This window comes from Hemiscyllium ocellatum, chromosome 2, assembly GCF_020745735.1.
Source record: "Hemiscyllium ocellatum isolate sHemOce1 chromosome 2, sHemOce1.pat.X.cur, whole genome shotgun sequence".
Lineage (NCBI taxonomy): Eukaryota > Metazoa > Chordata > Chondrichthyes > Orectolobiformes > Hemiscylliidae > Hemiscyllium > Hemiscyllium ocellatum.
The window spans coordinates 52,083,049-52,098,756 of NC_083402.1; the positions used below are offsets into that span (position 1 = coordinate 52,083,049).

At 38.0% G+C, this 15,708-nt stretch overlaps 1 protein-coding gene across 1 annotated transcript in view; it reads left to right on the forward strand.

Annotated features, from left to right (window-relative positions):
• The window catches only part of adgrv1 (adhesion G protein-coupled receptor V1), a 566,067-nt gene that overhangs the window by 298,953 nt on the left and 251,406 nt on the right, over positions 1–15,708 (forward strand). The window contains 5 exon segments of the mRNA XM_060841343.1: positions 962–1,100; positions 3,949–4,796; positions 8,646–8,763; positions 12,238–12,409; positions 14,051–14,293. Of these exon segments, the coding sequence (XP_060697326.1) occupies positions 962–1,100; positions 3,949–4,796; positions 8,646–8,763; positions 12,238–12,409; positions 14,051–14,293 (1,520 nt within the window).

The following is a 15,708-nucleotide window of genomic DNA, read 5'->3' on the forward strand; positions in this document are numbered from 1 at the left end:
AGAATTCACTCATGTGTTGTCAAATAATCATGCTTCTCATTTTGAAAGAAATCCACGGAATCAATAACATGGAAAAAGTCAAATGATTTATACCATTTAAAAGAAACTGGCTGATCTGTTTCAAAAATCATGTTGTGGCGATGTCAGTGTTAAACTGGCATGGACAAAGTCAGAAGTCGCACAACACCAGGTTAAAGTCCAACAGGTTTATTTGGAATCATAAGCTTTCAGAGCATTGCTCCTTCATTTGTAAGTAGCCTTCAGTTGTCTAGACCAACATTAACATCTTTAACATGGAGATTTTGAGTTTTGAACTATACATTTGGTGATACAGATTCCTGTATTTTTTTTAGATGGCCATGCTGATCTAGGATTAGAGTGCCAGAATTGTTGCAGTGCATGAGAAGGCCATTTGGCCTATTGCATTTGCAGCGGAATTATGTTTTGACATTCCACAGGCATGCTTGGGCCTCAGGCCTTTGATTCCTGAAATTGCTTTGCATGCATTTGTACAAGAAGTTCAATATTTACACTATAAGTGTTTAAAATGTCTCTTAAATTTCTGTAAAATTCATAGGATTACCCTCCTTTCATGAATTGAAAATTAGGTCAACAAAGGAACTATAAAATGAGTGTGATTGATAACAACTGTAAGTCCCTATGGTAAAATATCAAGGCTAATGGGTTAAATGCAGCAATCCTTCACTCAAAGTCGACATGAATTAAAGACAGAAGTATTGGTGATCGTTTTCTGACTCAAACTGTCAGTTGCATGAGCTGCTGTATTTACTGGAATCTTAGAAATGTTTCTATCCTGATTTCAGTCTTAGAAACAATCTCTAATTCTTTAACATTATTGATTTATACATGGAAACTGGTAATAGTTGATCCATATGTTACATCATTATTTTGTCTATCCTTATCATAACATTGTTTTGAGTTAATTTTTATTTTACATAAGGTTCTGTTGTCCTTTCCCATGGTGAAAAAAGCAAGCGAGTGTTTCTTACTGTACCCACTACCAACTTTACGGGAGTAGAATCCTTCGCAGTACATCTGACTACAGTGCATAGTAATTCTTCTGGTAAAGCTGAACTAAGGTAAAGTCAACCAGTTGCATCAAAATTTTTCATTATCTGTAATTATACTTGTCCACAGCATTCATAGATTTTGTTTTAGCTATTGCTTGTCGCTACTTAAGAACTCCAGACAATTGTTGACTATAAGCCTAATGAGCAATGCTCTTTGGTATACTGTGAAATTTATTTGCTTCATAGTGTTACAATCTGCTTGGGGACTCTCAAACCAAAAGAATTAAACTGACTGTTGCCAATAAATTCAGAAACTGCCAAATAAATCTTCATATTTTGTAACTCAAACATTACCATGAACTAGAATCAAAATAAATTAAACATAAATTAGTAGATAAACTGCAACTGATATGAGCCATACTGCTGAGAAATACCAGATGCAAGAAAGATACATCTCACTCACCTGGGCAGTCCACTCCACATGTGTGGCACCAATTTCAGGCACATATTGCTTCCAAACTTGAACATTCCCTGAGGAGTTATGCAGTAGTTTTCATTCAAGGATTTAGCCAATACTCATATCTCAGCTCCTGTCAGTCTTGGTAAAGAAACTGTGGAGGAGTAGGACATCTAGAAGTTTGCGACTGCTCCACCATGCCATATGATCATGGCTAATTCTCTTTTTCAATGCCATATTCCCATTTTCTCCTCATATACCTTGAATACATTAAAAGTATTATCTAACTTTTGAATACATTCTGTGACTCGGCTTCTGCAGCCGTCTGTGGTAGAGAATTAACAGATTCACTACCTTTTGAGTAAAGAAAGTTTTCCTCATCTCAGTCTTAACTGGTGTATGCTGTATCCTGAAACTGTGTCCCTTTGTTTTAGACATCATCCCTGCTTCTCATCTGTTCAGCTCTATTAGAAATTTATGTTTCAATCGTAGCTTATTCATCTAATCTCTAATGACTACACATCCAGTCGAACAATTCTGTTCTCATAGGGAAGTCTGGCCATCTCCAGTATCAGTCAAGTGAACTTGCTCTGCACTCGCTCTATAGCAAGAATATCCTTTCTTAGGTTAGTTCTTGATTACAAAGAGAATGAAAGATTATCAGGGATACGCAGGAATGTAGAGTTTAGGTTAAAATCAGATCAGCCATGATCTTATTATATGGTAGAGCAGGTTCGAAGGGCCAAGTGACCTACTCTGATTCTATATTCGTACATTTGTATGTTTATAGAGAGACCAAAACTGCACAAAATATTTGAGGTATGTTCTCACCAACGCCCTGTATAACTTCAGTTTTGTAGAAACTGCTACCTCCACCCCTCCTACTCTGACTCCATTTGCAACATTTCACCAGGTCTTGGCAACATTATAAGATGCAAGCCATAGTAACCCAATTCAATGTGAACATTAATGTTTAAAGTCCAGTTTGCTTAGGTTTTTGAGTGTCCTAAGTTGTATGCAAATGAGAGGTTTTTTTTATTGCTAGCTAATTCGCTTCTTTTCACTATTCTCAAAACATTTTTCTCAGCCTTTAGAGTTTTTTTTTCATTTCTTAGTTTAAAATTTTGCTTTGCATTCCTCATATTGTTTTAAAGCCTGTTTTGGATTTTGTACAGTCAGGGTGCTGGATTAGCCACTTGCAAAAGCTGAAAGTTTTATTTTGATTACTTTTTTCTGGTTAACTGTGTCTCGAACAACATTGCTGATTTGCCATCTGGCTTTCACTCTTGAAAGCTGTAAGCAGGAATCCATGGTGACCTCCCTCGTGAAATCACTTGGTGTTTTTTTACTTTTTCTACCTTTCTCAGCAACGCACTATCAATATTTTCTTCTCATTCCAGTTTGTCTGGGAGGTTACCAAGTGGGGTCTGTTGCTAAAAATCTATTGAGCTAAATTATCATCTACTATTACCAAGGATTCCCTTGTTTTAGAAATTTTATGGTCTTTCAGGTGAGACTTTAATACCAAAGAACTGCTATTTTGAATTCATCCATATTTTGCCCATTAAGTCTGCTCCACATTCAATGTTAAAAATCACACAACACCAGATTATAGTCCAACAGGTTTAATTGGAAGTACACTAGCTTTCGGAGCATCACTCCTTCATTACTTTCATCACCTGATGAAGGGGCGTCGCTCTGAAAGCTAGTGTGCTTCCAATTAAACCTGTTAGACTATAATCTGGTGTTGTGTGATTTTTAACTTTGTACACTCCAGTCCGACACCGGCATCTCCAAATCATGTACACATTAATTGTTGACATGATTTTCCTGCCTTTTCTCTATAATTCCTGTTTCTCTACCTGATTAAACATTCATCTCAGCCTTGAATATACTTAACAACTCAGCCTCTACAGCCATTTCTAATAGAATACCACAGATTCCCCACTCTCTGCGAAAAAAAATAATTTTAGTCTTAAATAGATGACCCCTTACTCTAAATGTTATGCCTTCTTACCCTAAGCTGTCCCAAAAAGGGGATGCAACATTTCCACACCTTCTCTGTCAAGCTCTATAAATATCTGATATGTTTTGATTAAGTCTTCACTCATTCTTCGAAACGCCAATGATTACAGGACCATCTTATTCATTTCTTCTCATAAGAAAATCCCTCAATCCTAGGATCAATCCTTGCCTGGACCGTCTCCGATGCCAGTATATCTTTGTTTAGATGAGGAGACCAAAACTGATCATCATATTTCAGCTGTGGTCTTACTGGTGCCTTGTATAGTTTTTAGCAGTTCTACCTAACCTGATACTTTGTTTCCTTTGAAATAATGGCCAAAGGTCCATTTGCCTTCCTATTCCTGCCTTATTACATATTGTAATTACTACCTATGTTCTTATGTATGCACATACAAAGGGTGAACAATACTTAATTGTTGTTTAACGTTTTTATAGGTCAGGATTCACTGTAGCTGAAATTGAGCCACTTGGAGTCTTCCAACTTGCCTCCAATTCGAGGCAGGTCCGTGTAGAAGAAGATGCAGGCATAATTACTTTACATATCCAGAGATTGTTTGGCTTCCAAGGCAATAAAACAAAACTGACATTTTACACAATCGCAGGAAGTGCCAAACCTACTGAAGATTATGAGCACATCCAAAATGGAGAACTCATCTTTACTTCACATCAGATTGAAGCTTTCATTAAATTGTTTATCATCAATGATAATATTCCAGAAATGGATGAAGTATTCTACCTAAATTTATCCAGCATTGAAGTTCTGGGTTTTGGGCCAAATAATACAGCGTTAAAAACTCACTTGAATCTAAATTTTAGTGTGTCATCTATAACCATTATTGCCAATGATGCCACCAATGGAGTTCTAAGTATTGGACCCACAGTGATACACACTGTAGAGGACACTGAGAATGCTACGGTGCATGTGGTGCTCCTTAACATTCAAAGGACACTGGGATTTACTGGGATCATCAGTGTAAATGTTATAACTTTTGGAGAAAAAAAGGCTGCAGACAGTTTGCATGAAAGCCCTTTCCAAAACATCCAACAAAACTCCACTTTTTCCTGGGCCAGAGAAGGAGCAGATTTTGAAGATGAAACCTTGAATGTTACTTTACAGGATGAGCAAACGGAGATCAGTGTACCCATCAGGATCCTCGATGATAATGAACCAGAGGGACAAGAGTTTTTTTATGTCTACCTAACAGATCCTCGTGGAGGGGCAAAAATTGTAGAAGGAGAAGATGAATATGGTTACATGGCTTTTATGCAAATCATTATCTCAGGTATCTGAAATATTATTTATTGTGGCTTATGTTCAGTAAATATTACTGGCAATTATGTTACTTGCAGCATGATAATATTCCCTAATTTCACTAAATTGCAGTTGTGCATATGATATCTGTCAAAATATACAGTGATATTTACAAAATCCAGATGGATCTGAACAAGCCAGTGGCAAGATGTGTTAGAAACTCACCTGCTGCGTTAGAAATTGTGTCCAAGTTATTTTAAACCTTTGAACTAAATTAACATTTCTCTGGTACACTCCTTGCTCGTTTTGTACAGAAAGTATCTTCTGGGCACTGGAATATTATGCTTTCATGAACTAATTTTGGTATTTGAGAAAGTGTGGAGAGTGGACTTACATAGGGTCTTTAGGATTAGGCAGTTTAAAAGAAATCTGGGGTTAGAGACTGGAACAGGGAAGTTGAAGCCTATCCAGTATGTTTGAAGGAGCATTCCTACTTTGCATGTGCAACAGATTATCTTATCAGCTTTGAACAAATAGCTGAACTGTCCAAAAGCCTGCATTAAATGGCTGTTGACAGAATTTGGGTGCCTGAAGGCCACACCCCCTCACAATAGTTTAAGGAAGTAGTCTAGACCCTAATGTTTTCTTATTTTAAAGGTAGATGTTCCAAATTGCTTGTTCATTAAACAAAGCACAATTTATTTAAAAACTATAGTTAAAATACAAACAAGAAGAAGAGGAATTTAGAATAGCTTACGAGTAGAAAACTTAACAGCGTAATAGATACAGTACCTATTATTAATGAACTGTTCCAAAATGGTAGCATCCCATAAACACATGCCTTGGCAAAAGGTAAATTCAGACACAGATTCTTACATGCAGTTTCCCAATCCAGTAGGGAGCAGCATCAAGAGAGATTTCAGAGGAAATCAGTTAGGAATCATTTATTGAAGCGCATAATCATTCTGGGATCCAAACAGCTTCTACTGCTACAGCTAAAAAAAACTAGAGAGCCTGATCAGGGAGAATGGGCCACTCCCGTTCTATTGCTACATCTGTTTTTCTAAAAACCATAAAGGCCTCTTAAATTATTGACTTAGGCCAGCTGCAGCAGACACATCGACACCTCTGTTTTCACAACCTCTCTTCAAAAAACCAAGGACACAATAATCGTTTTATAGTGACAGCATCATCATAACAGGGAAGTGACTTGGCAATTATAAATTGCCTGCTTTTAGTCAGGCAAGTAGAATTAATATTATCCCCAATATTAATATTGCTGCCTGGCCTGCTGTGCTTTGACCAGCAACACATTTTCAGCTGTTATCCCCAATATTGTCTAGTTTTGAGTCTTCTAAATTGGGCTTATAATTAAAATTTTTGAAAAAACAATATTGCATCCTGGATTTATAACATTTTGCTTGCTTTAACATTCCGATATCTTTTTGGGAGAGAGTGAACTACTATATTTCAAAAGGAATCTGAAACTAAACTAGCCAAATGTGCATGTTTTATCATTCAGGTATTGTTTTCAGGATGCTAGAAATTTGCTCAGTTGATAGGTTATTTTGTCAATGTTGGGCAGTAAGGTGGCTGAGTGGTTAGCATCTGCTGCCTCACAGTGACAGAGACCCACATTTGATTCCAGCCTCAGGCAACTATCTGTGTGGAGTTTGCACATTCTCCCTGAGCCTGTGTGGGTTTCCACTGGGTGCTCTGGTTTCCTTCCACAGTCCAAAGATGTGCAAATTGGCCATGCTAAATTGCCCATAGTGTTTAGGCATGGGCTCCGGCAAAGCTTAGGGCAAGCTGGGATAACAACATTCCGCTTGGAGACTCTGCAACCCTCTAGATTCAATATAGAGTTAAATAATTTTAGGGCCTGAACTTCCCCATGTCCTAGCGCCCTACCAGACACAAACCAGGCCTTGTTATCATATAGTCTGCCTTTACACACTACCTACTGTTAGCCACTAACAGTCTCCATTAACAGCTATTCACCCTTCTACCTAGATCCATTATTGACTTCTTTGTCTGTCCAACTGTTCTTCTCTGTCTTTGGGATCTATCCTACCTATCATTTACTCCTTATCCCCTCCCTCCACCCTATCTTCTGCATATAAACATTTTCCTAGCTACCATCAGTTCTGAAGAAGAGTCACCGACCGAAACGTTAACTTTGATTCCTGTTCACGATGCTGCCAGACCTTCTGAGCTTTTCCAGCAACTTCTGTTTGTGTATGTAGTTTAGATATGTTGGCCATGGGAAATGTAGGGCTACAGGGATAGGGTAGGGGATGCTCTTCAGAGGTGTTGGGTTGAATAGCCTATTCCCACACTGTAGGGATTCGATGAACAAAAGTCAGAAATTTATCTGTAAGAGCTTTGTAAATCATTTTGAGGTTTATGTTCTGCTCCTGTGCTTACAAGCCAAGTATAATGGAGGCACAGTTTGCACACACACACCTTGAACTTTAAACACATTGTGGATGGGGTTTTTGTACCTTGGCAGCATTCCAAGTTTTGATTAAAGGTAAAGGAGTAATGCAAATCAGACACATTCCTCTTAGCTTAGGCTTGTATGATGCCTTCACGATTGTGCCCTTTGATGAAGGCCCAGGCAAGTTATAAATAGCTAGGAGAAAATAAATGCTTCCATGTTTTCTGAAAGCTATGCAATGATCTAGTCAGGCTTTTTTCTCTTGATCAGTTTATCTTGTCTTTTTGTATGCTGACTTTTATTTCTTTTCTACATTATATTTAAATTTAGACTTCTATTGTGTTTTATTTCCTCTAACCCTCTTTCAGCCATTTGCAGTATGCAGCGGCCATCATTCCTAGCTTCAGTGCTTTTTCAAAGCTCCTTTTGGCTCCCAGAAGCTAGATGATTTCAGAGTGTTTCTCTTTAGAAAGGGTGGGTTAGGGGGTTGAGATTTGTCATGTTCTGAGGAGGGTGCAGTTGGAGTTTCTTGGGCATATTAGAGAAGACTCGCATTTGATGATTTTGATGAGCAAAGGCTTTTGCAAGTTTGTGCTATCATAGTGGTATTAAGTTGCATCAGGAGAAGATTCACCTGAAGAGGTCAGTAGTTTGAAAGATCTACCCTTTAGAAGAACAGAAACAGCTGTACAACTCACATTTCTAACAGAAATGTCAGTAAATGACTGCATTTTGCAGATGAAATATTGTGACGTTGGCCTTCATTCCACTTTGCATCCTGAAGGTGTTCCTTTCAGAATGTAAGAGGATCCATATAATACAAGTGTAGAAGCTTTACTTCAAATGAATACAGAGCATGTAGTTTTCAGAATCCACTTGTCATCACCTCCAAATATTTCAAACTCCTCCAAAGGATATTGAACTCCCCTGTAGCAATGATCAGGGACAACATCCTCAGTAAAGGGTGTCCCTGCAAAGCCACATTGGATAAACTTTCGTACACCCATCTCATCGAGCTATGTATCCAACAACATCCCAGGGAAGGACTTCAAATGCTCTGGTATTAGAATTTGACATGTGCCTCTTTTCATTTTCCTTCTATCTGTTGCTTCGTCTTCAACAACCTCTGGCAAAGGCTGCCACATGATTTTGAAACATTTATTTCTCAATTGCAATTTGAAACTTTATGTGTACAGCCGTCACTGGAAAATGGGTTTTAATTGATTTTGGACTTCAGATTTGGGTTACGTTTAGAGCATTGGTTTAGCAGTTCCTAAAGTTAGAACAAAACAATTTTTATTTTCTTCTTGTGGGTTGGATGTAAACCCAACCAAAGTAAATCAATGCAGCAGGCATTCCTCAAACTTGTTTCTAATTTTAAAGAATTCTGAATTATTTGATGTAACTATTTGATTTTGCTGTCATATATTTTCAATGCAGGAAATGACATACAGAATGGCATTTTCAGTTTTGCATGGGTCGCCCCGAGTAACCTCGTGTTGGATGAAGACTCTGAACATAGGAAGCTTCAACTAACAGTCGAGAGACAGAGAAACAGGTATCCATTTTAACTATTAAAAATGGTCTTCATCTTTATGTGCTAAGACAGTGGCTCCATAATGAAATCAAGAGAGGAATTCTGAATATCACTGACATCAGGTCGGAGTTGATGGGTGAATGTTGACCTGGTTTTGGTTGGACAGAACAAGAATAGAATGCATTGAATGGATGGAGTTTGGGTCTTAGTTGGTTAACCCTCTGGCCTCAACTTTCAATGCCAGCAATCAAAATCCCACATGTAATGAATGGTAAGCCATAGTTGGCCTGTAAACAGGATAGGATACTAAATGGGCCAGAGACCACTGACTGACACCAAAGAAAGGTCTGTGTTCAAGAAGGGAAGTAATGATGAAAAATTCTTTGGATTGCCTTGTGAAAGGGAAGAGACGGGATATTAGGAAATTGACTTACGGAAAATGAAAAGCATTTAAAGAACATGGCAGGTGAGATGCCGAGCCACTTTAGTCTGGTGAGAAAATCATAGCAGCTTCCAAATTGGGCTGAGTGTGCAGTCAGAGTCATTTTGATGTAACGGGATATTCATTTACACAAGTGCTTTCTTTTATGGAGGCTCCTCAACTGTTTGTAGAAGTGTACTGATTAAATATTTAGAAAGGATTGTGGTATGAAAGGTGCCCCATTTTTTAAATGCCCCAAAACCAGTCTTGCTCATGCTGATATCAGGTCTTAATCAGGGATTTCTCATTTGTTTAGGTCTTCAAATTGATTCGCACATTTTAGGCTTCCAGTTCTTGCAAAATAACATTTTATCAAGAGTTGCAATTTTTTTTCATGAAATGTAGGCAGTATTGGATTGGCAATGATTTGTTTCCATCCCTAGTTACCCCAAGAAGGTAATAGTGAGTTGCATTCTCAAATGGCCATAATTCTACTGATAATAGGTACACCCACAGTGCTGTTAGGAAGGATTTTCAAAGATTTTGACTGTGTGGCCAATATTTCCTCGAAGCTACATGGCTTGGAAGCATGCTATGACAGTGACTTCTGGTTCTAGTTTTCACTGCCATGCACAAAAGTTGGATGCGTATGAGAATTCTCACAAGTGATTTTAACTTGTCTATTGAAGGGACAAATCAAATAAGAAATGAGGGCAGAAAAAGACAGATTTATAGAGTGCAACACGGATGGTTTTCTAGACAGTACTTTGTAGAATCTCCCCAGGAACAGGCTATTGTAGATCAATTGATGTGTGATGATGTAGAATTTATAAGAAATTTCATAGTTAAAGGGCCTTTACCTGGTAGTGATCACAATGTGATGGAATTTCAAATTCAGTTTGAGAGAGAGCACCTGGGGTCTCAAACCAGTGTCTTCAATTTAAATAAATACAGTTACAGAGGCATTAAGAAAGAGTTGTCGAAAGTGGGCGAGGAAAATAGATGTAGGGGAAGGTCAGGAGATGAGCAGTGGCAGATAATTAAAGAGATATTTCATAATTAATCAGCAAAACATTATTCTGGTCAAAAAGGACTTGATGAGAAGGATGAACCATCCTTAATTAACAAAGGCAGTCAAAGAAAGTATCCAATCAAAAGTCAGGCATACAACATGGCAAATCTAGTAGGCCAGAGGACTGTGTGTATTTTTTAGGAACCATCAGCAGCTAACTAATAAAGAGGGCGAAATTTGGTTATGAAAATAAACTGGCAAGGAATATAAAAACAAACAGCAAGAGCTTTTTTGGTTATATAACAAGGATAGCTAAAGTGAATATGGGACTTCTGAAGCATACAACTGGGGAATTAATAATAGGAAACAGGCTAATGGCAGATAATTTAAATTGATATGTTGTCTCAGTCTTTACATTGGAGGATACTCTGAATATCCCATACTCTGAATATCCAATAGGTATGCAAGGTACTAAGGGTCAGAAATATCTTGTAATAGTTTCTGTCACAAGGGACTAAGTATTTGTCAAACTGATGGGACTAAAGGCAAACAAGTCACCAGGACCTGGTGCATCCAAGGATTTTAGAAGAAGTAGTTGCAGGCATAGTGGAGACTGTGGTCAAAATATTGGATTCTGGAAGGGTTTCAGCAGATTGGGAAACTGCTAATATAATACTTCTTTTCAAGAAGGGAAAGAGACAGAAAACACAAAACTAATAGCTCTCGTTGGGAAATTGTTACAGTTCATTACTAAGGAAAAACCAGCAGGACATTTTGAAAAGCTTAAACGCAATCAGCATGGTTTTTTGAAAAGGAAATCATGCTTGATAAATTTGTTAGATCTCATTGAGGACTTACAAGCAAATAAAGGAGAGTTAACAGATGAATTCTATTTGGATTTCAAGCCATGTAAAAGAATCATGGATCTTTTAATGGGTTAACTAATGTGTCTTTTTCACATTGGAAGGATCTGTCACAAGGATCAGTCCTAGGACTTCAATTTGTTTGCTTTCTATATTACTGACTTGTAATGTAAATTTGCAATAATGCTGGACATGTTGTGAAGACAACATAAGGAGTATGTTGTGGGCAAAAACATGGCAAGTTAAGTTTAATGCACTTTGGTAGGAAGAATCAAACAGCAAGCTAGTAATTAAATGAAGAGAGACAGCAAAAATTGCAGTACAGAGGGACCTGGGTGTTGTAATTAAGAAGACACATACAACTTGGTCTTGTTGCTGGGGAGTTGATATTAAAGAAGTAGTTTTGTTACAGCTGTACAGAGATTTGGTGAGACTACAACTGGAGTATGCTACTGTTTTGGTCCCCGTATTTGCAAAAATGATTTGGCATTGGAAACGTTTCACTTGGTTGGTTCCTGGGATGAAGAACTTGACTTACCAAGGTTGACTAAATGGGTAGACCTGTATTCATTTCAGTTGAGTGGAATGAGGGGTGGTCTTATTGAAACATGCAAGATTCTGAATGTGCTTGACAGGATAAATATTGAGAATCTAGTGTGGAAATCTTGAAATATGGTACACAGTTACAGAATAAAGGGACACTAGTTTAAAACTGAAATACAAACGATCTGTACCTTAGAATTGGGGAGACTAGATATTTAAGTATTTAAAGAGGAGGTTGATAGATTTTTAAAATATCAGAAAGTTGTGTTTTGAGGAGTTGGCACAAAAGAAAAGTTGGGGCCTGGGGAAGAACAGTCAAATTTTTATTGACTGGCAAGGCAAACTTGAGAAGCCAAATGACACACTCCTGCTCCTATTTCACATGTTTTTTTGGGAATGTTTTCAAAGGGCAGAAATTTCAGTGGAAAGGAAATTAAATCATTTCTCTGAGGAGTGTGTGAGCTACCTCTCCAGATTCCTGTCCAGATGGTGAAGTTAAACATCTACCCAATTTTCTTGTCCAAGCATTATTCATTTCCATGTTAATTGAGAGAAGTTGATCAAAGAATATGATTTTGTTAAAAGTTGTCGAACGTTAAGAAACTCGTGACTTTACCCCAAATATTTCATGCCTGATATTTATTTTGCATTTACAGGTCTTATGAGGGTGTGAAAATTTTGTGGCGTGTGACATTTAATAAATCAGATGTTGTACTGCAAAGGAATGGGATAGATCTGGTCAATGAGCTGAAAGCTGTAACAGGAAGTACCCTTTGTGTTAGTGGAGTGATTGAATGTACTATCATCATTGAAATCAAACCAGACGAGGTTAGTATCAAGAAAAATAGTGCAACTTAATAACTACTTGTAAGGTCAATGTTCAAGGAAATTCTTCTCTTTTTGGGGTCAATATTAACTTCTGAGCAGCCAGCTGTTCGAGTGGAGTTAGTCTGCTGTCCATTTTGTTGATGATGTAACCCCATGATTTGAAGGATCAAACCCCATTTAAATTTTCCAACTAAGTTGTAGGACACTAAGCCGCTTTCCCAATGCAACTGGAATGCTGGAATAAATGCTGAAAATCAGATCAGCAAGACATACTGCAGCATGGCACATAGTCCTGGGGCACGCGTATCCCAGATTAACTTCTGAAATTTGAAAGTGTACTTTACTCTTCAACTCTCAAATAATCTACAAGTTACCTTCATGGGGTCATTTCTTTACATGTTCCCATGGTATTAATCAAAGATAGAACTTACAGGTTTTGATCACTTTCCATCTAAACTAGTAATCGTCGTCCCATTACAGTAATGCTTGCTGTTGTCATTTGACATGGGACCTTTGCTTGAAACAGCAAGGCATTTTGGCTGCTGCCCTCACTCTCTCTGCCCCACAGTGGTACACCCTTGTAAAATGGAGTGGTAGAGGAGGAGTAAAGCCAATTTGATGTTGTTCCAACTGCAGTAGCCCTCAATGTGGATATTTAAAACAGTCCTATCAATGTGAAATATAAGAGTAGGGAAGTCCTACTGCAACTGTACAAGGTGCTTTATGAGACTATATCTGGAGTGCTGTGATCAGTTTTGGTTCCCATATTTAAAGAAAGCTATTATTTCATTGGAGGCAGTTCAGAGAAGGTTCACTAGAATGATCTGGGCAATTAGGGATGGGCAATATATGCTGGCCCAGCCAGAGCTGTCCACATTCCGTGAATGATTTTTTAAAAATTGTTTGAATCGCACCATGGCTAAATCAGTAGAAAATGGGGCTGGCTCAAGCCTTTTGCTTGGCCCATGCTCCTGGTGGAAAAGGTTTGGCCAGCAAGTTTACCAAAGACACACTCCCTGGAAGTTCTCCTCCTCCATGACCGATGCATACTCTACTACTGGCCCAAAGGAGTGCAATAGAAGCCTTTTAAGTGTTCAGTGTTGGGTGACCTGACAAAAGGTGTAATGTTAAATTTAACATATTTGTAATGTTGTTAAAATATTAACATAAGCGTATCAAAGATCATTTTCAGTTATTTTATTCTGTCTATTTGCATTTAAACCCAAGATACTCAAAGGGACCTGTAATCTTAGGCAACAGTAGCTGAAATGCATAATGCCATAACAATTAATGGAATATGAATTTTATTTCATTAACTGTCTGATAGTTCCATTGTTTAACTGATGAATATATGATTGATAAGTTACCCAAGAACTCTTAAGAATAATTTAGATTTTCCCCATTGTCTCAGAACTGGAGCATGGGGCAATGAATCATGCATGTTTTCTGCTGTGTTTAATTAGAAGTTCTTTTAGCGACGTCTTAATTCTACTGACAGCTTAAATTTGATGTTAAAGTTAAATTTGATTTTTAGGCTGCCATTATGTTTTACTGTGTTACTTAAGTAATGACTCACATTTTGCGGTGAAAAGACTGATGATGTTTCTTACATACTTACTGTTTTTGAATGCTGCTCTGCAGATCCCAGAATCTGAAACATGGTTTTTTGTGGAAATCTATGAAGTAGGTGCTGGAGCCATGATAAATAGCAGTGTTCGATTTTTAAACATTACAATTCTGGAGAGCGATATGCAGCACAAACTGATCTTTTTCGCTGTTGGATCTCGGTTTCCTGTCATTCATCAAAAGGCCACATTTGTCAGCCTGCAGGTCGTCAGGGAGGGTGGTACAAATGCAGTTGTCAGTGTTAGCTATCAAACACAGGTGAGAACAACTGTTAATAAAAATATTTTAAAATCTAATCCAACAAATTATTTTGTGATGAGCAGTAGTCTTATCAATTATAAAATATAGTCAAAATTGAACTTTGAGAAAACTTTGCGCTATAGTCATATGCTGTATATGATTGTATAGAGTACATGTATAATTTAATCTGTAACAACATTCATTTTATTTGAGTGATCACCTTTTCTGAACAAAAGCATTTGGAGTCATAAAGATATACAACATGGGTTTCTAAAATCTTTGGATAAAAAGCATTGAACTGTAAGTCTGCAAGAATCAGTTTTGACTGGTGTAATTAATTTTTAAATTCTTGTGGGTGAGTCTTTTTGAACATTCTTTCTCCCTTAAAGATTGCATCAAGTCACTCCTGACCCATTACACTCATTTTAATCAGGAAGTTTGTTTCTCCAGTTGCATCATCCAAGGGCAACACTTAAATCATTGTGCTACTAAATCTTGTAGTTTGAGTGGAATTCCAGTTTTGTCCTGTCTCAATCTTAAGGTTTTCAGAGAGCTCCCAACCACTTGCTATGCAAAATGTTTTCTCCTTATTTCGCTCATTACCTTAAATCTGTGCCATCTTGTTCTTGTGGGAACAATATTTCCCTATTTACTGTATTCTGTCCATATTGCTCATGATTTTGGATTGGTCAATCAAATGATTTGCTGTTGTCTTTTCTCCAAGGAGAACAGTCCCAACTTCTCTAATCTGGCTATGTAACAGAAGTTCCTCTTGTCTGGAATCATTATTGCAAATCTTTTGCCACTCTGTAATACCTCTAGATATTTCTTAAAGTGGTTTCCAGAACTGAATGCAATACTCTAGCTGAGGCTGAACCTCAAAGTCTAATCTACTGTAACTTCCTTGCTCTTGCATTCCGTTCCCCAGTTAACAAAGTCGAGGATAGTGCATGCTTTAGTACTCACATTCCCAGTTTCAGCCTCTTTCAATGAATTAGAAAGAAAAGATTTACAACGATGTTGCCAGGGTTGGAGGATGTGAACTATCGGGAGAGGCTGAACAGGCTGGGGCTGTTTTCCCTGGAGCATCAGAGGCTGAGGAGTGACCTTATAGAGGTTTACAAAATTATGAGGGGCATGAATAGGGTAAATAGGCAAAGTCTTTTCCCTGGGGTCAGGGAGTCCAGAACTAGAGAGCATAGTGAGAGGGGAAAGATATGAAAGTGAGAGGGTGAGAGGGGAAAGATATAAAAGAGACCTACGGGCAACTTTTTCACACAGAAAGTGGTACGTGTATGGAATGAGCTGCCAGAGGAAGTGGTGGAGGCTGGCACAATTGCAACATTTAAGAGGCATTTGGATGTGTGTATGAATAGGAAGGGTTTGGAGGGATATGGGCTGGGTGCTGGCAGGTGGGATTAGATTGGGTTGGG